The 23,480-nt window shown below is 55.4% G+C and overlaps 1 protein-coding gene and 1 long non-coding RNA gene across 2 annotated transcripts; one reads left to right on the top strand and one right to left on the bottom strand.

Moving 5' to 3' along the window:
• Positions 1 to 205: 205 nt before the first annotated feature.
• TPST2 (tyrosylprotein sulfotransferase 2) lies at positions 206 to 6,812 on the bottom strand. The gene is made up of 7 exons (XM_026685491.2): positions 6,651 to 6,812; positions 3,468 to 3,546; positions 2,076 to 2,959; positions 1,636 to 1,834; positions 1,347 to 1,397; positions 827 to 876; positions 206 to 639 (listed from the first exon to the last, which is right to left on the bottom strand). Exons 3-6 carry the CDS (start codon positions 2,912 to 2,914, stop codon positions 847 to 849), a joined length of 1,119 nt encoding a protein of 372 aa, XP_026541276.1. The 5' UTR covers positions 2,915 to 2,959; positions 3,468 to 3,546; positions 6,651 to 6,812; the 3' UTR covers positions 206 to 639; positions 827 to 846.
• Positions 6,813 to 7,081: 269 nt separating this feature from the next.
• Positions 7,082 to 21,802, top strand: LOC148129570 (uncharacterized). Its single transcript, XR_015745226.1, has 3 exons — positions 7,082 to 7,220; positions 20,783 to 20,931; positions 21,589 to 21,802. It is a non-coding gene; the product is annotated as an uncharacterized LOC148129570 (long non-coding RNA).
• The last annotated feature ends 1,678 nt before the right edge of the window (positions 21,803 to 23,480 follow it).

The raw sequence follows: 23,480 nt of genomic DNA, 5'->3' as shown, positions 1-23,480 counted from the left end.
CTGAGATTTTGGCATCTGCAATTCCACCCCACTTGGGATGCAAAGAGATTCTGTAACTGCAGGCCAAAAAAACGATAGGAACATTCCAATCCTAGGGACTATCAAATAGTTACAATTTTAAAAGTAATTAACTCGGTTAAAACTGGGTTTAACTATTCTTTCACAAGAACAGAATCTGAAAGAAGCAATCTCATATATTTCAGAATTAATAAATAAATCTCTTTAATTTGGTGAATTACTGAGAAGAGAGAAAGGAAACAAGTGCCAGTAAGGCTGAAAGCGCTCTAAAGAGGATATACAAAGAGGGCTACTTAAGGTCTGCAAATTAGGGAACAAAAATTACAAGATGGTTTTACACAGAGCCAGAAAAACTTGTTCCGCAGACAAGTGTAAAATCTTCTCCAATATTCTTTATGGTTCCCTTTTTATGACGGCAGAGCAATATCCAAACTTGGTACATGACTTCTTTCCGGAAACTGGAAAGTCCAAACTTGACAAATTAATGGCAAAATGAAAAGTATGTCATAGATAGCATTGATTTGGCAATATCAGTAGCAAGCAATATGCTTGGATAACAGATTTCCACTGTCACTGTTTGCAAACTTTCTCCTCTTCAGAAAAAGGGGAAGCAATTTGCACCTAAATGAAACCAAGAAAGCAGAATTACTCCTGGGGAACGTCAAGGCAGTCTTCAAGCGAGCTAAACCAGGGTTTGGTGGGAATTCAGGGCTGAGAGGAGGATGCCACCCTCCCAGCATCGAGAAGGTTTCTGTACAGCTCCACCTGAGTTGGGAGACAAGATCTTCTGGGACACAGCAAGATGTACCTGGAAATTGTTTGAGTTGGTCAGTGAAAAGCAGTCGTATTCAGAGTCCCCTGCAAAGACCAAACAGAAAGGAAAGGTCAGCGGCTTCTGAACTGGGCAGTTTCATTTTTGCATCGGTTGTTTCAGGTTTCTAGCTTTCCAAACAGGTCCAGATAGGAACAAAATTATTCAAAATAATTTAAGGGATGCACACTATTGAATTCCTGGCTGTAGGAAATCCATGTATCAAACAAATCTCAAAGTGATTTAAACTGTAGGGATTATGCCTCTGAGGAGATGCCTTCGCAACAGTCAGAGAAGATGGCATTGCCTGGCAGGATCCTCTCAATGGGGCATTTCAAAGGTGGGAACGTGCCTATTTGGGCATCCTCCTTATCTTTTCCCTTGAAAATTATCCAGCACCAGAATGAGAAGTTATTTGGGGAGGGGATGCTGATAGACCCCAGGGAATTATGCCTTGCTGAATTAGGAGCATTTCTGCAGCCTGGGAGAAGAGGAGGACGGAGGTGGAGAAACTGACCTGAAGGTGCCCTTTCAGATTGGCGGGTGTTTTGAATTCCCCGTTCAGGACCTGGCAAAGAGGAGCACAGAGTCAGCTGTGTTGGCAGAATTGGGCCCTGCAGCCCTTCGCTCAGCGAGGCGATCGGCACCTCAATGTCGAACAGGTGGGCCTCCCCATCCCCCTTTCAGCGAGAATAACGCCGGCTTCCCTAGTTGAGCCGGGAGGAGTGGTTGGCAGGGAGGGGTTTATAAAAATCCACCCAAAGGGATGAAGGCGCCAACCAGGCCAGGGACTCTGCGGCACTCACCCGGTGGGTGTTGTTGATCACCAGGGGGTCCGGGCTGCCGTAGTTGGGAGGGTTTGCATAGGGGTCATAGCCCAGCCTGGCCAGCATGGGGGCAATCTGAGCCATGTCCTGCACCACGTCCTCCGGAATGTGTCCCAGCCACTTGGTCAAGGCCTCCATGTTCACAGGCTTGATCACCTGGTCCGTGGATCGCTCGATCCTGTGCAGAGCAGAAAGGTGTGTGTGCATGTGGCCCTTGGCTTTCCTTCAGATCAAGTCCAGCCTGAGGACTTGCAAGTGAAATCTGAAAGAACTTGGGAGGTTTAACTGCAGAACTGGCTCCCCTCCTGCCTGAAAACTGGGGGGGCCTAGTCGAGCACCCTGACCCTCAAGGGAATTCCAGGCCCTGAATTCAACCGGCCCCAACCCGATCGTGGGGTGATCCCCGACTGGCCCCTCACTTGGACAGGGAGACCCCGCCTGGCTTCCCAATAAGCTCCTCGTGGTGCAGGACGGTGTCGCTCCAGGCAATGTCCAGGAAGTCCATGATGGCCCGCATGGATTTCTGGGGGTGCAGGACCAGCTGCTCGTAGTAGACAGGGAGGCAGCGCAGCCGCCCGATGGCCAGGCACTGGGAGTACATCACCTCGATCGCTTTGTTCCACTTGGCCAGGCAATCCCGGTAGCTCCGCAGGTCGAAGCCGGCAATGGTCACCTTCCTGGTGATCATGGAGTGGACGGAGGCCCGCCCGTCGCGCACCATCAGCAGGAACTTGGAGTTGGGGAAGAGGTGGGAGAGGTAAATGGAGGACTTGAGTGTGAAGGGGTCCTTGTTGCAGAGGTAGCGGGCCGGCTCCCCGTGCTTGGCGATCACCTCCAGAATGAAGGCCTGCATGGCCGCATCCAGGACCTGGTCCGTTACCCCGGCTTCGTTCAGGCGCATCTTTTCCCGCCCGGATCGGGACCAGGCTTGGCGCATGGCCAGCACCCGCGGGATGATGCGCGTCTCTTCCCCGCAGCGCACCTCTGGGTGCGCGTCCAGCATTACTCGCATCAGGGTGGTCCCGCTCCGGGGAACCCCTCCGATGAAGATGAGCGGCATCTCCTTACTGTAGCGATACTCGACCCGGTTGGAGTCCAGCATCACCAGCTCCTCCCTCTCGGGACGCATCAGGGACCAGCTGAGGCCCTGGCCCAGCATCTGCTGGCACTGCAGCATCTGCTGGCCCAGGTGGACGGAGACCATCAGGGCGATGGCGAAGCCCACCCCCATCAGCACTCGTCTCACGGTCAGCCGCATCCTCGCCTCCTCCACATGGGACACACCACCTTCAACATCTGGATGCTGCAGGGACAACAGTGGAAAGTCCCTTAGGTCACAGGGGGTCTTTCTTCATCTGGCCCCCCTTTTGGCAGGAAGGGCCCCCCGTTCCTGCTTCCATGAAGGAGTGCATGTGGAGCACCACTGTCTTGACGCCCCCCGAGCAGCTTTTCAGCAAGGCTTCCTTGAAAAGGATCTCGTGCCAGGACGGCTGGGGTGGGGCGGTCCATACTGCAATTGCTGGGGAGGGCAGCCCAAGATCCCAGCCTCAGGACCAACACAGCAAGGGTGTTCCACCCAATTTCACTAAGCTTCCACCTGCTCTCCTTCCCTTGCTGCTGATCTTCCATGCCAATCGGCCTCCAGGCTTTTACCTCTGTCTTGCAGCTTTGGAAGGTGATCAAATATTAATGGCACAAAACATGGGCCAGAGTGGAGGGTGGGGGGGGGGATTGCAAGCAGGGCCATCAAATATTCATCCACCACGGCTGAGAGATGTCTGGGGAGTCGATTATGGTGAAAAGGGGCTCACCTTCGCTGGCGGAGGTCATTTTCCTGCTCGTTCGTTGCTCCTGCTCCGCCAAACAGCCCCCAAATTGGGGAAATCCAGCCTGGGGAAGGAAAGCACAGTCAGCCAGATGCTTTGCAGGGGCCGCATCCCACAGCAGAGCTCCCTGGCTCGGGTCCCTCCTGCCTCCTGCAGTGGCCCCGGACAGCTTCCTCCTGGGCAGAAGCTGCACCTGGTGCCGCTGGTTGCCCCGTGGGGATCAGCTGGGCTTAAAGCTGCGTTCCAGAGCGAGCTGGAGGAGTGTCAACGCAGCAGCAGCCTGTTTCGGGGACAAAGACTGAGCCTGTTGCCACGACAACAGACAGGCGGCCATGCTCCACCAAGCCAGGCAGCTGGGGAGCCCCAGAGAGACACCTCCCCCTTATCAAGGCCAGGTACACACACAATGCGCACACACGTTGGGTGGCCTAGATACAAGGTTGCACAATCAAGATCGAGACGATCGTTCCTGGAGAAGAAGCTGCTCGTTCATTTGCTGCATTAGGTAAACAGAATCCAAGGGGCTCTTCTGTTCAGCCCAAAGGGGGAGGGGCGTTGAAGGGGCAGAGGTTTTTCTTAGGTTTGCCCAGTGGCCGGACGAACATGCCCGACAGAGTCAGATCAGAGGCTTCTGGGTCAAAGCATTAGCACCACCTTGCAACATTTTAAGGAATCAAGCAATACACCAGCATGCATATGCTCCCCAGGAGTTGCAGACCATTGAAGTGGGAGTATATTGAAACAGTAGAAGGGTGGGAAGAAGTCGGTTTATTGGTCGAATTCTAACATGGAGCAACTGCATCCAAAGATTGTTTTGGCTCCTCAGACCGCCATTTCTGGGACTCAGACCAGCTGCCTGAAAGTCCGGCTTGTCTTCCCTGGGATAAGCCTAAGTGGAAAGTGCACCCCTCCGCAAAGGCTGTCCAGGGAAGACAGCCAAAACCAAGCAAGGAGGATCAGGCCAGGCTGGCACTGCTACCAGCCTGGGACCTGCATGGCACCCCTCAAGAGCAGCACCAGTTTCCTGAAGGCCTGCACGGCACGTGCCACCTGTAGTGGCCGGACGGGCTCTGCCCACAAAACAAGAAACCTTTGGAAACTGCCTCCTACCAGGATGCGGCCCTCCCATCCACCTCACCCAGCACTTCTGGCAGGAGAAGCCGGGAAGGAGCAGCTCGTCCTGCAAAGGCCACCAACTTTGGCCCTTGGTGGGTGGGCAGGCGGCCTTCATCGGGCGACTCAGGAGCAGCTCAGCCCAGGGGGTGGTGTCCCCCACTGCAGCAAAGCCCACCAGGACGCCCCACAGTTCCAGCAAAAGGAGAGGCTCCCCTCATGGATTTACAACTGGCCGGAAACCCACTAGGATTCTAGAACCAACCAGCCGGTTGCTAAGGGACTGTGAGCCACACAGCCAGCCAGCTGCACCGCTGTGATTCAGGCCGGTGGTTGCTCAGCCACCCACATCTGCCAAAAAGCCCCAGGGAGCTCTTGGGGTGTCAAGGAGGGCATTTCCAGCTTGCTCCTTAAGTGCTGGAAGGACGTCAAAGACTGGTGCGGATGGGGGAGAACATATTTTGAAATGTGGGCTCCAGAGCACCCCCCATCCAAGCCTGGAGGTAGTCTGGGGTGGGGTCGGGTCTCTTGTTCCAAGCCTTGCAAAATGAAGGCAAACGCCTAAACTATGGGCAGGTGGGAAAAGCACAGCCTGAGGTGGGAGGGAGCTGCCTGCCCAGTGGATCCCAGGTACTAAGAGCTCCTGCTGCCCTTGAACAGGACGGGGGTGGGGGTGGGTGGGGGTGGGGTTCCACTGAAAAGCTTCCCATCCAGGGGAGGGAAGGAGAGCTCAAGGAGGCAAAGAGATGCTGTCCTGCCCTCCACCCTTGGCCCTTTTGAAGGGTGGAAAGGGGCTCAGGAGGAGCTGGGTGGCCCCCCTGGAGAGCCCCCCCCACCCCGAGGAGAAGAGGCAAGAAGGAGGATGTCTTGAAAACAATGTGCTCCCTCTGCCTGCAACAGGAAATCAAGAGCTACAGGCCTGGAGCAGTTGAGGAAGAGATAAAATTAGTTTCCTGTGCCACTTACGAAACCACACTTGTGGGCTTTGGGCTCCAGTTTGACTCAGCGTTCCCTAAACAGATCACTTCTCCTGCAAACGGCGGCTTTCAGAGGTGCAGAAAAGGGGCCAAAGCCTGGGCAGCCACTTCTGCATCTTAGCATCTGTGGCCGGGTCTCACTGACTCCAGGAGAACTGAAGCCCCCCCCAAGAGCTGGGGCCGAAGCCCATCTCTAGTAGGGCTCCATTGCAGGCCTTGGGCAACTTTTTGACCTATTATAAAGGACAAAAATGTTTCTAGGCACCAAATAAACGTATTTTTCCTTCAAGGTTGTGCGTCATTTTTCTCCAACAGTGCTGCAGCAATAAACCGTTCCATGTGGGTCTTATGTAGGCTGTTCAAAAGCAGCTTAGGGCCAGTTACATTCATGAGTGCGCGCACACACATGCACACACACAGAGAGCAATACACAGACAAACAGAGGAAAGAGAGAAGGTGGAGGAAGGAGAGACTGTCCAGTTGGGCTGTTTTGGTGCAAATGGGATTTTCCAGCAATGGGGGGGACAGCAGGTGCCCCCCAGTTGCCCAGAGGCAAAGCAACTCCCGGGGTCTGCTATGCTGACCAGGGGGTGGCACCAGAGAAGAGTGGGGCACCTGACTCCCAACTCTCCAAGCCCCACAAGGCCAAATCTCCCCCTGAACTCAGCTGGGATGCGGGCGGGCTGAAGGGCGGCTCCATTCCGATGCCCCAAAGCAGGTTCTGGAGCTCTCCGTTTCAGCGACCCAGGCCCTGCCGGATGGCGGACAGGGAGATTGGGCGGACCCTCCCCTAGGAAGCCGCCAGTCAGGAGCCCCGCATCCCTGGCCCTTGGGTCCCTTCCAGGCAGAGGAAGCGGCTTTCCAAGCGGCTTTCGCGGGCGGTGGGGGCGAAGCCAGCTGTGCCGGGGAGGCATCCGAGGCCCAGCGGGGAACCGGCCGAGAGCATCCCAACGAGCAGAGCGGCTCACTCGCGGGCTCGGGACAAAGCGTCTCCCGGCCCTTGTCCGGGAAGAAGCGGGGCTCCGGAGGGCGCCAGGTGGCAGAGCCGGGCCCGGGGCTCGGCGCCGGGGGTACTCACCGCTCGAACGGCGCCGGCGGCGGAGTCCTCTTCGGCCAGGGAGAGCGCAGGCAGCCCCGGGCGGCTTCCCTCCTCCCGCTGCCCGGCCGGCGCCGAGAGACGTCACGCGCACGGAGGAGGAGGAGGAAGACGGCCCGCCCCCGGCGGGCCTCTCTGGAGCGGCGGCCGGCCGAGCAGCCCTCTGCTGGGCCGGGGCTGAGCCCGCCTGGCCGCCGGGAGGCTCTTGTGGTCCTGCCGGCCTCCGGCCGCGGCTGAGCTTTTCCCGGGAACGTCAGCCAGGCAGCCGGCTGGGAAAGGGGAGCGGCGCGGAGGGGAAAAGGGGCGGCTTCAGGGCAGCCCAAAGCGCCCGTCCCGGGGAAGGAACGATCCGGGATCGCGGAAGAACGGCGCGACTTCCAAGGCTGCCCTGCCTTTTATTGGGGGGCCAATCCCGCGGGCTCCGGCGGAGGAGGGGCGGGCTGGGAAGAAGCCCCCGCCCGCGAAGGCGCCCTGGCGTAGCTCCTCAACGGCGCTCGAGGAAGGCGGCCCGGGAAGCCTCCCCGTCTCCTCCGCCTTTCCCGGCGGCCGCAGGTGAGCAGGCGCCCCCGAGGATCGGGCTCCCGGACTCCACCGCTCACGCAGCCCCCGCCGAACGCAAGAAGTGGAGTCTGGGAAATGCAGTTTTCCGAGGCGAGCGGGCAGAGAGAGCCCCTCGCTAAGGAACTACATTTCCCACAATGCCCCAAGTGCAGCCCCGAAGGTGGCTGGGGCACAAATCAGTGGTGGGCGACGGGTCGGAGGACGCCCTCGACCCCTCGGCTGCGCCGAAGCATCCTGGGAGTTGAAGTCCAAGCTTCAGGAGCGTGTCGGACAGCGGCCGCTGCCGCGTTGCGCAAGCTCCTCTCGGAGGTCACCCCCGAGGACCCCCGCCCCGTCCCGCCCCCAGCCCTCCTCTCGCCCGTCCCGAAGCCAGCCGGTTCCCGCCTTCCTCTTCTCGTCCGCTCCGGAGCGAACCCCTTGGCGGGTGGCATAGCAGCCGGACCCTCCACGGCCGCCCAGGACGGTCCCGCCCCTCGGGAAGCCCGTGAAACCGAACCGCCACAGCTGAGCCCTCGCTCGTCAACGGCCGGCAGCCCGGCGGGCGCTCGCGGTCTCGGGGCCGTAACGGGGAGCCCCTCCCTTCGGGGGCTGCCTGGCTCTCCCCGCGGAGGGCTCCCTTTAGCCCAGCGCCGAGGAAGGAAAGGCCGCCGCGCAGGCACTTCGGGCACCAGGTGGCGACTAAAGCAAGGAAACGGCTCGCCTGCCTGGCTCAGCCGCCTCTCCTCCGGGCCCGTCCTTTGCCCGGTTGGGGCGCCGGCGGGAGGGTCTCCGCTTGGCGAGGGGGCGCTGTCGCCCAGCAAACCGCTGCCCGCTTGACTTTGCCTCGGTCTGTTCCCCAAGAACTGGAAACACCCCCTCCCCCCACCTGTGTTGCTGCTGCCGCCGCTGCTTCCAGCCAGATGCCCCCCCCGCCCCCTACTCCCAGGGCCTGTCCAATGCAGGGATGAGCTTTGGGAGGTGAGCCAGGCTGTCCCAGGGAGCTGGCAGCCTTTGCTGGGCCCAGCCTGGCTTCACCTGCAGGTGGTGGGCAAGCAGTGAGTTTCCCAGGCATCACTTCGGCCACCTTCCCTCCGTTCCTGGGGTATCGTTTTTGGAAGGTTCTGGCCTCCTGGCAGGTTGTGGCTAGAATCTGAAGGTGGGGGGAAGGGCTTCTGTGGAACCCCTTCAAGCAAAGCTTGCTGAATGCCAACTGGCCTACACCCCCAGGAAAGAAGACTGAAGACGGTCTCCATGGGTCCTGCGGTGGCTCTGGGGCAACAGCCAGGTGGGGCGGAGGGGCTGCCCCAGAGCTACCTGAAGACCAACCAGGAGAGTCTGAGAAACCAAGCCCAGTGGTGCCCAAGGGGCCACTCTCCCAAGACCCATGGGCGGAGGGTTGTCTGAGCTTTCGTTCCCCCCCAATAACTGGGGGCCAGCCTCTGCCCATCCTCTTCCTCAGCCTTCATCATCTGCTCATTAATATCCCCTCCCCCAGCCAGCTGGTCATAATGAGATGCTAACTGGATTTTCTGTAATATTGGGTCAGAGAAGGCCAGGAAGCAAGGCTGCAGTCAGCGTTTTGTTATGATCAATCAATAACCTATTTATTTTCCAACACTCCTATTAACCTCGGCCAGCCAATCCCCATTTCAATTTGAAAAGGCTTTGCAGGACACTCTGCTGAGTGGACAAGTCAGGCCGTGAAGGCAGTGGGCCTGATCCTGAAGGTGGCCTGCGCCTGGAGCCCTCTTCCTGGGGGAGGGGCAGGTAACATCTGTTAACTCTGCACCTTTCTGCCTTTGCTGGGTGGCAGCAGAAAACCCTCTTTGCAACTTGGGGTGTTCTGGGTCCCTCCTCAGTCCACCCTGCGTGCGTGAAGAAGGCCTGGAGTTCAGTATTGCAGGAGGGAACCAGATCAGAGGTGGGATTCAGCAGGTTCTGACCAGTTCCGGAGAACCAGTAGCAGAATTTGGTTGAGTAGTTTGGAGAACCGGCAAAGACCCCCTCTGACTGGAGATTTTACAGTCTCCTTCCCCTGCCACGCCCACCAAGCCACGCCCACAGAACCAGTAGTGACAAAAATGGAATCCCGCCCCCCACTGAACCAGACGGCCAGCAGGAGAGTCAGGACTGAGCGGGGCTGGCCTGACTATGCCTCTGCAATGGGGGATAAGCACTGTGATTGGCTGAGGACCCTGCCCTCCCTCTGCCAATCACAGCCATCCTCAAAATGGGGGGGGGGGTGTCACTTCCTGGGCTCCAGCCTGCTCTGAGTTCCCTCCCCACAAACGGCCAAGCCGGAAAAGAGGCTGGCCCAGCTCGGCCCCTTGTGCCAGTCCTGCCCTCGGGCTGCAGGGTGGACCCAGATGGGGGGAGGGGGTGTCAGTTCCGACCAGATGATGTTGGACCAGCCACCACCTCTGGCCTCGGCCCCCAGGACGAAAGGAGGGCTGGAGCTGGTGGGCATCGGAGGTGGGTTGGCCGGGTGAGTCATGGGGGTCTCTGGCCCTCTGGAAGGGCCACTCTGGTCCTCACGCTCTCTCGCTCGGCTGTCCTTGATGAGGGGGAGGCTGATTGGCTGTGACCTGCTTCAAATCAAGTCACTGATTTGATCTATTTTGACACTTCAAATTGATCCAGAAAATTGTTTTGATTTGATTTTCCAACTCAATGCAGGGGGAAAAAAGAGGCTTTTTGTGCATGTGATTTGATTTGATTTAACAATTTGACTCAATTCAGAGATTTGATCGAATTGGCTTCAAATTGAATCTCTGGATTAAACCTTGGCCCAGCCCTATCAATGCCCATTTTTACAATTATTACTGATTCTCTGCGTAAGGGAGCGTCTTTAAATGTATTAGCTAGCGGCGTTTCTGATTCCATGTTCTAGATGGTGAGGTGATATTCATCCCAAGGCCTGGGGAGTGGGCTCCTCTGCCATGGGCCCCCTTCCCCCTCCCTCCCCTTGGACCCCAGCTCCCCACCTTGTCTTCCCTTTGCCCCATCAACACAAATCCTTTTATCGCAGCATCTCTTGGGTCGGCTTGCTCTTTGATTTAAGCTGCATCCCTCCTGTTTTCATCAGACTGAAACTCTATCTCTCGCCATTTATCTCCCCTACCCCCCCCAGTCTCTCCTCTCATTTCTTTGGCCCTGATCAATATGCTGGTTGGCTGGCCGGCCGCCTGGAGGCTGCAGCCCCCCCCGCCTCCCCCCCAGGCGGCTGTAGTTTTTCTTGTGCACGTTTCTCTTAAGCTTCCATCTCCACTTGTTCTTTTTCTCATTAGGGCTTTGCACGAGGCTGGTTGTATTTCTTCCAGGCCTGTTTTGCAGCTGCTCTCCGGGTCTCTGGCCCTTCTCAAGAGCAAGACTTTTAAAAGTTTCACTTAACTCAAGAGGGCTCTAGAGCCTCTTCAGTGGAGATGGGAAGAAGTAAACAGCAGGACATTTTGATCTTCCAGGGGGGAAAGGGGAGACCCTTGGCATCCTTCTCAGCCACTTTTTTTCTCAAGCAAAAATAGGCCATGCAGAAAATTATTTTTTAAAATTATTTTTGGTTTGTTTGCTTTTTCTCCCGAAATAATAAATTTAGAGAGACAAACAGAGCGTTGTTGAACAAGGTTAGATTTTTTTCCCCTTACAAAGAAGAGACACGTTCTGGGTTGTTTAAGCCTTCAGGCGCAGGAAGGTGAGAGCAGCAAATCTGGCACGCATTTGCTCAACAAAGAGGCACAAGGTGTGTTCATGCAGCAGATTTGGGGGCGTGGGGGGTTGAGGATCCATCCGGTCTGGTGCTGGGCTGAAGCCACTGCCAATCCTTCCATGGGCCAGGACCCTGCCTGCTCCACTGCCTGGCCCCTCCTGGCAGAGAGCAGCCGCCTCCAACCGGCCTGGACGCAGAGGCCTTTTGATGTGGACAAGCCTCTCTTCTGTGCCACAGGAGGGAGGGAGGGAGGGAGAAGCCCCTCAGCTGTTGATGAAATTCAATCTCACCTCCAGCCTGATTATGATAATTTGCAATGTGCCGAGAAAAAGTGAATTATTATTAAATGCAAATAAAGTTAAATAATGCTTTTTGGGAGCCGCTCAGAGTGACAGAATAGTCATAAATTAGAAGGGGAGATGTGAGCGGTGCATGACGCATGGCAGGAGGAGCAGTTGAGCCGCATCAAGGCTGTGTGGCTCCTGTCTGGCCAGAGAGGCTCTGCATCTCCTCCCTGGAAGGGCCCGGCTGGGCCAAGCAACCTGGGCAGCATGATGCCCACCTGCCTGCCCTCTCGCATTGGGAGGAGGAGGGTGACGCCCTCTTGCTGCTTCTCAAGAAAGAGGTGCTGTGCTCAGCCTTGGGAGAAGTGCTGGGGTTCTGCAGAATTCACAGTCGCTGGGCAGTGGGTGGCCCAGGGGGTGAAGGCGTTCTGGGTGAGCCCAGGTACTGGGCAACTGCCTCCCTTCAGCCCTAAGAACAAGAGGACCACAGCACGAATCTTGATAGGAGCAGATGTTTGCTCCTGGCCTCCTCTGGGGTGGAGGGCGAGGACAGAGCCTGGGTCCCACCTCCCTTGGCCGACTCCTCCTCAAATGAGTGCAAGGCCACACTGGTTGCCCTCCGGGTGTTTCAAAGGGAAATGGCACCACGGCTGGTGGACTTGCTCTGCCTGGGCAGCGATCTTACCAACGGGAGGAAGCCCCTGCCCACAATGGCCAGAGGTGAAATCTGAACTGCACGGTGGTTGTGGAGCATGGGTTGGGAGTGCTGAAGCAGCCATGTGCTTCCAGTTTCCCCAGCACAAAGGATATCTGGCACTGGGCTCCAGAAAGACCCACAACAATGGGTGTTGATGCAAAATGTGGGCTAGTGAAGGATTTCTCCAATGTTTTTATGAAACAAAAAGTAGACCTCTTTTCTGACTTCTCTCAGCATATAATTTCTGAATAACCATCACAATTTTTATCAACAAAACCGTATTCAGGATTCTTTCAAGGGAGCTCAATGACAGAAGGTAAGTAAATAAAGCATAGAAAATATTACATTCCATGCAATTACCAGGTTTGGAATCTGGGTGACATTTTAATTTCAGCCGTCCAGCCCCCTCCCTCTCTTGGATTTCTTAAAACAACTGAATGGGGGGGGCTCCTGGCTATGCTCACCCCTAAAGGCCTCCAGGGAGATGTGTGGGGCAGCCTCTCTCGCCTCCTCTGGGCCTCCTGAGGAGCAGGATCTCTGGGGGTCCCTTGTCAAAGTGCCTCTGAATTCTGGAATGGTCCTGTCCCTAAGAGGCCACGGAGGTTGTTTTGCAATCTCCTATCCTACCAAATCCCCCAGCGAGTCCTCGGTTATGTCCCATTTTGTTAAAGCACCATTGAACTATAGCCTATTGATTTAGATTTCACAGACAATTGAAATTTAAATTGACTCCAAATTGAATGCCTCCATGCGCTGCTTTTGGGTGACAGCAATACCTGCCTGAAGGGAGGGAGGCCGGGATATTGGGGGCGTTTTGAAGAAGCTGCTGCAGGATTGAAGAGGGCAGGTCTTTCTTCCCCTTGCTGCAACGCTGGAGCTGAGCGAGGCAGCACTATTCATTCTCCCACCTTTTCTGTCTCTTTGTGTTTCCCTTCGCTGGTTAAACGGGCCCTGCAGCTTTGATTTCACCAGCCTGCTTGACCAGAACAATGGGGGTTCCCTGCCAAGAAGCGCAGGTGGCCGGTTCCTCTGTGAAGCCCTTGCTTGCTGCTGCCGGTGGCTCCAACCCTCTGAGAGTGCCTTTTGGGGGGTGCTCCAAGGAACAGAGTTGCTGCCAAAAGAAACGGTCCAGGGATCCCCAGGTCTGGCTGGGGGCATAGGTGGGCTCTGTCCATGCTCTGAAAGGAGGGGGCCTGCAGCTGGGGTGATGTCTCTCTCTCACCCATTCAGGCCCAGGAAGAAAGTTGTAGGCACTCTTCTGAGGTGGGGAAATATCGGGGTGGGGAGTCAGAGCAGGCCAGAGGACCCGGGCCTGTAATTCACCCCTGCTGAAGGTGGCTGGGGAGATGGCGGGGAGGGGGGAGCCTCCACCGAGAGGAAGGGAGGGAGGGCTAGGCAAGACAGGAGTCCAAGTGCCCTTGGCAGAAGAGGGAGGAAGGCATTTGGGGATGTCACACACCCTTCTTCCGAGGCTTTGACTGAGGAGGGCAATGGGGCAGAAGCCCAGCAGCACCGGGCTCAGGACCTTGGAGAGCTCCAGGGGGCTCCAGAACTCCTGGACTGGAGTGGATGAGCCAGAACCAAAGGTGGCCACCTTGGGTCAAAGCTCATGATGGCCAAGTGTCAATCTTGGCTGAGATGGATCACGAGGAAGGAACACTAAATTGGACATACAATAGGAAAGCATCCAGGAAGGGGGAATCCTTCTGGTTGACAGAATACAACTGGAGCCACGCTGGTTCTTGGGGAGATTCTCCCTGTGGGGTGAGGCCTCTCCCAAATGCCCTGCCAGAGAAGAAGGCATTGCCCAGGAGAAGCGAGGCTCACTTATGGGGAGCTTCCCGCAAGAATGTTAGAAAAATGGAAAAGAGGCCACCTGCTCTCTAAAAATGATCCCATTTTACGGGAATTCATTCATAAGAGCAAAATGGAAAAGCTGCAGATAACTTCTTGATATCAACATGGTGACAACATGTGTGAAGACTTAACTAACAAATTCATTGGGAAGAATTGTTTAAAAAGTCAAGTCTGTCTAGATCACAATTGAGGCATAATAGATCTGTGATTAATTTAAATCACAATGTTTATTGTAATTGGTTTATATTATTCTTGATACCCAACTAGGATCTATCAACAGACTCTGCCGTAGGCAAAATAGAGCCCACCAGCCAGGGGGATGCTTCTAACCACAACCAAGAGCTGCCCATCCCATGGAGAGGTGGTGGGATTCCCTGCTTCCCATTCTGGCCTCACCTGCCTCAGCTGAGACTTTCGGGGGTGGGGGGTGGGGAATCCTGTGCTAGTGCTGGAGCCAAGGGGCACCTCCCACCTCATCACCTCTGGAGGTGTCTTCCCTTCTCGAGAGGAGGAGAGCCTCGGAGGAGCTGGAGCCCATTCGCCTGAGCCACGTCACAAGAGTCAGCAGAGAGCCCACGTCTTAACAGAGAGATTCACGTCTTAACGCCAAGAGCTCAGCCAGAAGCTCCGGGGCCAAAGGCTGCTCTTCCTTTGATGCCCACTGGGCCCCAGAGATGGGGAGGCTGGGGGTTGGCCCACTGACACCCTGGGAGCAGCACCTCCAGCAATGTCCTCTCCAGTGTGGCCTTGCCACAGCACAGGCGCTTCCTCCAAAGCCAGGGAAACCTCAGATGGGGGGTGTGTGTGTGTCAAAACAATGGAATCACCAATCATCCACCTCCCCGCCAATGGCCCCCTCCCCTCGTGGCTCAGGATGGGCAGAAGTCTCGGCAAAGGAGACCCAGCAGTTCCTGCCTCCTCCAGGAGGGGCAGCAGGATTGATCAGTGCAGCTGCCCCAATGCCACACGGGTGGTTTGGGGGAATAATTACCCACTTTTTCTAATTCCTTTAATCTCCATCCTGCCCCTAAACCAGGAGGGTATATTTTCTTTACATCCCAAAGGCTTTCCAGGTGGTTTGCAGTCCAACCCCTGTGTTGATGCTAGAGGTGATCTGGAGACCAGAAAACGCTGTTGTGCAGCCTGCACATCTTGTCTGCCAGAGGTGGTCCGCCTTGCCATAGGGGTGGGGTGGGGGTGGGGAGTCCAGCCAATGGGAGAGCGGGCTCTTCTTTTCCTCATGAAGCCCAACTGCTTTCCAGACCCTCATGGCAGCTCCGTCCTTCAAGGAAGCCCGCCTGGATCTCTCCAAGGGCAGCCGGGGACTCCGCAGATGGGCACCATCCTTTCATCAAACGAGCATCTTAAGATGTCACGACGCTCATCCTGTTCAGCTGTATTTCACCTGCCTCCTAATCTAAACACAATTCAGTGTGTATTTTGAGCATGCATTATGCACAACAACAGAGATATTGTGCCATAAATGTGCCGTGCCTCCCTGGTTAAAAATTGCCAAAGGATTCTCCAGCAATTGAAACAATTCAACTGTCTCAGCCATTACTGTAAATAGTGGAATCGTAAAAAGATGCAATGAAGAAACCTGGCTTTCAAATTAATATTTTATGTAAAAATATGACATATTTGCATTCGGAATGCCACTTCATTTCTGCCCCCACTCCCTGGAATTTCTACCCTCCAGAGTTACAGTTGTTGGAGCAAAACTTTTTCCATGAGGAAATTGGTTCATATCTGCAACAGTATTTCAAAATAACGGCATCTCTAAAGGACTAAATTCCTTCTTGCTGGACAACTCGCCAGATGCCCAGAAATTGCCAGAGGCCAGATCTAAGCCAGTTTCCGCCAGGGAGCGTGGCAGCTCCCCTCTCCGTTTGTGCTGAGCCTTGGAGCACCATCGGAGCAGCTCTGCCTGGGCCAAAACCGGGCCAGGAAGCTCCAGTGGCTAGGGAGCAGCCCACCGAAAGGCCGTGGGTCCCTGGGTGACCCAGCCGGGGGGCTTTGCCTCCGCCCAGGAGCCCTTCCTTGTCATTGCAGCCCCTCCAGTGGTGGAAAGCCTGGGTCTCACACTCCTCCAAATCCTGTGTGTCCCCCTCCCTGAACCCCACGAAATGATCTTTCTTTCCACTATTGCAAAGGCATTATTACTTCTCTCTCTCTCTCCCCCCCCCTATAAAAACCAAATCTTGCTTTATGCAGGGATGCAAAAATTATTACACGTAATTAGAGTCATTTTGATTCCGATCTCGGCTTGGGCCTGACATATTTTGCATACTTTGCTGGCATATAACAAGCCTGCTCATAAAAATGCAGTCAGCTTGCAAGCTCCGTGCGGCTGGGGGAGATCGGAGGTTGTCTAAACGGGCGTAAAAACTGCCTCTGCTTGGGAGGGGGAGGGGCACGACATGGTGTAAATTTATTTTGCCTCATTAGGGAGAAAAGCAGAAGCAAAGCTCCGCATCCCAATCAGGCTGCACTTCCTTCAGGGCAAGCCCACCTCACCCCCTCCTTGGCAGAGACCGGGGACGCCTCTCTCTCCCGTCTTAGGGCTCCCCACGGGTGGCCGAGGGGAGGAAGGGGCCACAGGCTTCATGGAGCTGCTCTGCCAGCATGCAGGGTACAGGATTGGCCAACGCTGGCCCTCTGCCAGCCTGAGCAGCTGAGGGCATCTCCAAGGAAGGCACCCAGTGTCTCCATTGCAGCCAAGATCAGCTGAAAAGGAGTTGGCCTGGCCGCCATCTTGGCCAAGGCGAATATGGGGAACAGCCCCGGCTGGCCTGCAGCTCCTCCTCTTTTGCCAAGGTTGAAAGTGAAGTTCCAGGTTCCGGAATGGGTTGAACAGGAAGGAGGCTTTGGCTGGGGAGGGGGCTTTCTGGGGCTCCTTCTCTCCAGTTATTTTCCGAGGAGGAGGTGGAGGAGAAGGAAGGGTGCCAGGACCAGGGCAGGGAGATTCTCAGATCAGGGTTGCGAGTTCAGCTTAGAGTGGGACTGGCATCATTTGTGTGCTTTCCTCACCAGACCCTGATCTCCCCACTGTTGACCTGGGCCAGGAGGTTGTAGGAAGGGGGAAGGCCGTGGCATCGCCCATTTTAAATGCTCCTTTTGCCACTTTGAGCTTCCTTTCTGGATTCCCAGGAGACAGATCTGCCTGTAACTCCCAGTTGGGATCTGGTGGAGATTTCCTTCTACACCAGGTGCTTCTATGAGTCCAAAGGGCCCTTTTCCATTTCTCTTGCTTGAAAATGGCATTTTGTGAGAATCAATCTTTTTCTTTTTAACCATAAGATGGATTGCCTGGAGCCAGAAATGAAGGGGATGGGAGAAGAGGGGATGATGGATTGTAGACCAAAGGAAGGAGGACATTTTCCTAGAGGGACAAACCTGCTTTTCAAATGGCATTTTCCTCCCATTCGGGGTCAAATTTGCATGGCCTGGCTTTGAGGCTGAGAAGGCGCTCGGGAGAAGTGCTGAGGCTTGCAGGGAGCGGAGCAGTGGAGCACAGCAATAGAAGAGCACTTAGATTTATATACTACTTCACAGGGCTTTTTACAGTCCCCTCGAAGCAGTTTACAGAGTCAGCCTCTTGCCCCCATTTTACCGACCTCGGAAGGACGGAAGGCTGAGTAAACCTGGAGCCTAGTAAGATTCGATCGGCCAAATCACAGGCAGGCAACAGTCAGCAGAAGGAGCTTGCAGTACTGCACTCCAACCACTGCGCCACCACGGCTCCTTAGCGAATAATGGAGACTGTCCTGGTTGTTCTCGAGCAAAGGCCTGGGCTCCAATGCCCACCGCATACCACCCCAAGGCGGAACCCCACCGGGAGAGGCTGAGCAGGTGGACCCGAAGGTTGGGCGGAAGGGAACATTGTCCAGTGGCAGAGGGGGCGAGTGGTCCATGGGCTGCCAGGTGGCATGCAGACTGCCTGAGGACATGCAGCCAGGCCATTGTTTGGCTGCAGAATCTGCCAGGTGGAACTGCGGAGCTGGGCTTGAGGTGCTTCCCTTGCCTCGTTAGCCTGATTTACGGAATGTGGCAGCAGGCTGGGCATCCTTTTAGCAGGCTGCTGCTTGCTCCTTGGCTTCCAACACCGGCCACACTGCATCATCCAGCCAGGGAAGTGAGTGGGCCCTCTCCATGCATGGGAAGCGCCCCTCAACCCCAGCAGTAGGCCAGCAGGGGAGGGGAGGGCTCAGGTGGCCTCTGACCCTGGGCTCTGGCACAACCAGAGTGGTGGGCCTTGGCCAAAAGGCTGCCAGCATCAGACAAGCACCATAACTCGGGCTCTGCTCCGAATCCAGAATCCAAATACGGAGCCTGGTCTCTATGGAGCCTCCACTGGCAGCACCAGTCTAGCTGCTGCGCTCTCAAACTACCAATTCTGATCTGATGTAACTGCCTCGCCTGCCTGTAATTAGCTTGTAAAGGAGCCATTTCCACCAGAAAACGCTGGGCATCGGTCGAGCGAGCTCTGTTCTTGAGCAACTGACCTTAGTGGTCCAAACCGCAGTCAAGGCAAAGGAAAAACACATCTGAAGGGTCTGTTTTCCAGTGCAAAGAGGAAACCGAGGAACCGTCAGGCAGCGGGGCTGAGTTGTCCCAAGCCTTTGGGCAGTCAGGGAACTGCATCCCTGGTTGAATTTCTACCAGCCAGGCAGCTGAGAAGGAAGTTCCCAGGAGGGGATGAAAGAAAAGAGAGAAAGAGAGAGAGAAAGTGGTACAGACCCCTGAGCAGCCAACTGAGTCCAGACGCCAATTTTGCAAATCCCGATGAGGCTGCGGGTGAGACTGGAGGCTGGCGCTTTGCCTTCAGCCAGGCCAGGGTTCTTCCAGCAATTAACCTGCCTTCTGATCCTTCCCCTGCCAAGGCTGCCCTTCAGTTCTGGATAACTTTTCCTTGCACTGCCAATGTTAACAAGCAAGGCAAAGGCCTGAGCCACCCGGAGACCAGCCGGGTAGGGAGAGACCTTCTTTCGGTTCTGCTCCAGCCTCAGCAGCCAGACCTGCTGTCCTGGGCGGGGCAGGTGAGCAGGCCTGGCCCCTGGGAGCATTGCAAGGCTGCTCACCGGAGAGGTCCCACCTCTCCCCCCCCCCAAGCTTCCTGCCTCTCTGTTGTGGGGGCTCTGCTGCTCTCCTGCTGGCTCCTGGCAGCCGGTGGCTTCTGCAGGCTCCCCAAACCTTTGGTGGGACATGGCTCCAATGGGCATCCAGCCCTTTCCTCCCTGCTCCCAGGCCTTCTGAGGCAGCCCTTCCCTGCCTTTGCAAACCCTCTGGCTGAAGAGAGGCCCAAGGGAGATTGTCACAGAAGCCGACAGCTGGAAGGAGCAGGGTTTTCAAAAGCGACAGCCCAAAGCCCTGGCTTCCTGCTCCTCCTCCTCCTCCTCCTCCTCTCTTTGGCCTGCAGGAAATGACCTGCATTCAGAGCAAACCACCCCCTCCCACTGAAGACCTGTGCTGACCCCTCCCCAACCCAAGACAGAGCTCCCCACAAGGCCTCTGGGAGAACCAGGGGGCCCAGTCCCTGGGTAGCTCTATCTAGCACAGCTGAAAAAAGAATTTATTCCTTCTTTGTGAGATTATTTTTAAAGGATGGCACTCGGGAAGCTTTAAAAATGAAATTATAGCATGCAATAAAGAAGACACATATAACCCAGGCATGTATTCAAATTATCCCACAACAGTAATGTTCCAAGTTCATAAATAAACATCACTTATTAACCCTTCTCTTAACAGAAGAAAGAGGGACTCCCTCAATTCCAAGGAAGGGCTGCTTGTCTCTGGAGGAGCTCCCTTCACCAGGGCAAGTTGGGCAGTTCCTTCCGCCCCCAGGAAACCCCAGGCAGAAGCTTCGGTGCGGTTTTTTTCTTCATGTCCAGCAGATGCCAAAAGGGCTCAGGCACAGGGCAGCTCAGAGCAGGGGTTGTGCCCAAGCAACAGAAGGCCTGCAGCCTCGTGGCTGCCAAGTTGCCTGGCCCAGCCCAGCGCCAGGGCCAGGGAGGGGCAAGAAAGGGGCAGGAATGGTTCACTCCTCCCCAAAGGATCCCAAGGTTTGAAACCCACTGGGCCAAGCCAACACATGGGAAGCCTGCTCTGTGCCTGGGTGGGTCAGCTTCGCCCTTAAGCTCCCGACTGCTGCTCTTCAGCCCGACTTTCCTGCGTTTTGGGCAAAGTGCAAAGTGCCAAATCCAACTGGTTGCAGATTTCAATGGGGAAAGAGCTGTTCCATTAGTGCAAACTGGATCTCTCTGCCCCGCCCCCGCCCCTGGGTCCTATCCCCAGCTTCAATCCCTCTCTTTAAAGTTCTTGGGAAATATATGCTTAATTATATTTGCATATGAAAAATTGGGTCTAATTAGTGTGATTGATTATTATTTTAACCTTGAAGACATTTTGAATATCTGTCCCCCTAACAGCAAAAGTATCGCTAATAAATCAAGGGTTTGGTCTATTGAGCTGCTTTATGAAATATATTTTATTAATGTACCAGAATGTATTGAATCTGAAACAAGTCAAACAACAGCTCATTTATTAAACCATTTAAATGTCAGCTTTATACAGGCATAATATTACAGAAAATATGTTCCTGTGAAAGACATATGCAGGTCAAGCAGATTCAAAATATTAGTTATTTCACTCAAATATATGAAGGAAATAAAAATTCAATTATGTAATTTATGGCACTAAATAAATTTATATCGGCTAACATAACTGTTTTGAATTAGCAAGTGCACTTTCCTGGCGAAGTCAAGAGACTCTGCATCACAGCTGCCACTTGATCAAGACCCGAGGAAGGCAAAGGTTTCTGCCCCCAGAGACCCTCCTCATGCCAGGCTGGCCTCACTGGAGGAGGCACCGCTTGGCTTCTGCCAGCTGATCTGCCCCTTGTGTGTCTGCTGGCATTTCTGCCTTCACTAAAAAGCAGGAGAGCCTCACATCCGGTTCAAGCTGATCAGCAGAGGAAGAGGAGGAGGAGGAGTGTGCCAGAAGGCTGCTGCTGATCAGGACCCTTTAACTGCAGGAAAAGGACTCAGGTCTTGGACTGGAAGGAGCCTCTCCCCAGCCTCTCCCAGGGCCAGCCGTTCGGTTGAACCAGCAAAGAGCCAAGGTGGAGTTGTGCCAGATTGGCAGGAAGTGGGAGGTTGCACCGCAGTGATGGAGGAGTTCCAGGTGAGGGTCCAGAAATGCCCCCCTCCATTAAGGAGGGGGCTGAAATTTGCTGCGTGCAGCCTGAGGATGCCTTCCCGCCTTGGAGAGGGGGGCTTTGGGCAGCAGAAGGGCAGCAAGAGGGAAAGGAGGAAGGAGGAACAGAGGATGCTAAGCTTTGGCCCGAGGTGAGGGCGGGGAAGTAGTTGGCAGAGGTTGAACCCTCTCTGTTGGGCATCGGCTGCTCAAGGGCAGAGAAGCCTCAGAAGGTCTGCAGGGGAGAGAAAGAAGCCCCTGCCAAGGAAGAGATGAGGAGGAAGCTCTCTAGCGGGACCTGGCAAGGGCAGAAGCTGTGCCAGGGTGGGAAAGGGCTGGCTCCCTCCCCTGGCTCCCCTGGGGCACCGGAAGGCCAGCCTTCTCTCTGGCCCTCGTCCTGCAATTTCTTACCTTCCCTGGAGAAGAGGGATGGCAACGGCTGCAGCACCACTGGAACACCTTCTGGAGCTGAGGTGCTTCAGGCCTGAGGGATGGGGGGGGGGGTTCCCCCCAATTCGGAGCCCCTCTGTGGCAGAGGCCTTATCACTTTTATTCATGTAATAGAGATGAAGTCGCCCGGCCTTTCTGGCGCATCAATCTAGAGATTTATTAACCAATTTAAAATACTATTGTCTTTCACTTCAGAGGGAGATTGAGGTGTGTTGTCGGAGGAATATAAAGCTACAATCAGCAAGGCCCTCTCTGCCAGACGCCACTACCTGGAACTCAATAGATATTCATGAACCCGCCCGTCTTTAGTGAAGGAAATAACTTAATGCCGACAGAGTCGATGGAATAATGGCCGCTTCCTGGCTGACTTGCAGCCCTCAGAAAATGAGATTGCACCTGCCTTCATTTTTCTTGTCTTTCCCGAGTTTCTTGCAGCAGAATGCGCCAGCAAGGGGGATGCGCCCTGCATTCCGAATGAGATGCTCTCCTGGCGGGCAACTCCCCTTCCTCTCCTTCTGGCCAGGTGGGCGTCCTTGCCCCTCCCCTCCCCCAGCTTCTGCACAGACACCTCCAGCAGGTTTTGGCCAGGAAGGTTCTCGGTCAGGCTGTGGGCTCTGGGGATGGCCGAGCCAAGCCTCCCTCTCGGCCCCTGGGGGGAGAAGCCGAACCCCCCAGCAGTCTGACAAGAGCCAACAAAACTTGGTGACAAAGATTTGCAGCTTGTAGCACCGAGTGAGACTTAGCTGGGCCACCTGCGAGAGAGACTCGGTGGCGGCACATTTCCTAAACATGCCACAGAGAGGACAAACACCCGCGGGCTGACCAATGGGGCGAGGGAGTTCCCTCAGAGAGGCCCCCTGGCTCAGGGGCTTCCCCTCCCTCTGCCAATCGGTGCTTCCCTTCCGGGACGTCTCTGGTGCTACCAACCAGGCCAACCAGGGCAGGCAGGGGAAAATGGAGGTGGGGGGAGAATATGGGTGGGGTGTGGAACTCCTGTGCTGGCAGGGCCCTAGCAGGGTGGGGAGAAGAGAAGCACCGCATTGCTATGGTAACTGAATCCGTTAAAATCTTCCCGCTCCTTTGCATGAGGAGGGGAGGGGAGGGAGGAATTCACCTGAGCAAAATTGGCTGATTAAATTAATAGCTATGGATGACTGGGGCTCTATTTCAAAAGAGCTATTTTTAAAAAAGATATGCATAATTTTAATTACACATCACTCTACAGTATTTTTAATGAAGCAGGGCTGACTACAAGGGCAGGTGCTCTTAATGAATGCTTCAGCAGAAAACAGCCCAAGAAGGGGGGGAGGGCCCCAGGGTGCCCCCTGCCACCCCATCCATTAGCCTGAGCAAAGGTTGGCAATGTTGGTGGGACTGCCAGCCCCTCCCCGGAAGTCCTGGCTCGAGTCCCAGCCGAGCATGGTGGCTGGGGGAGAAGAGACGCAGCTCTTCAGTAATAGGAGGGTGGCCCCTTTCCTCGGCCTCTTGGAAGACCAGAGAAGACACACACCCCCCAGCAGTCCTTTTCCCTCTGGCCTCTTCTCTGCCATTCCTCCCATGGCTTCTTTCTGGAGCCCTTGCCAGTCCCTGGAAATCCCGGAGGAAGAGGAGCCGAGTGGGTCTCTCCAGCCGCCCCCTGGGCCTTTGCCTTCAGACTGACCCAGATGCCCCCCTTATTTATCCCGGTCAGATTTGCCAGCCTGGGAGGACAGCACTGGGGAGGCCTAAAACCTTCCAGACTATGCCTGTGTGGGAGGGGGGCGGGGTCTGGGAAGGTCTAGCTTCCTCTTTGCCCCCTCCCCCCAAGCCTTAGGCGGAGTTTTGTTTGTGGTTCCCTGTTGGCCTCGTGCGCCAGTTGCTGTTCAAACACCCCAGAAATGATGGCAAACGTGTTTTAAAATTTTGTGACAGTCCATGCACAAATCACCAATTACAGGTTCCCAAACCGCCCACTAACAAGATAAGTTATAACAGCTCCAAACGAGACATTATTGTTTATCATGTCAGCGGCCTGTAGATTAAGGGCTCCCTGGGTGTGCCTTGGCAGCCCCACACCAACCCCAGCCTTGGGGGGAGGAGGGAGGGTC

Source organism: Notechis scutatus, chromosome 13 (genome assembly GCF_049901735.1).
Source record: "Notechis scutatus isolate UNSWTSFEM ecotype Mainland chromosome 13, rNotScu1.2, whole genome shotgun sequence".
NCBI lineage: Eukaryota > Metazoa > Chordata > Lepidosauria > Squamata > Elapidae > Notechis > Notechis scutatus.
This window is presented reverse-complemented; position numbering and strand designations above follow the sequence as displayed.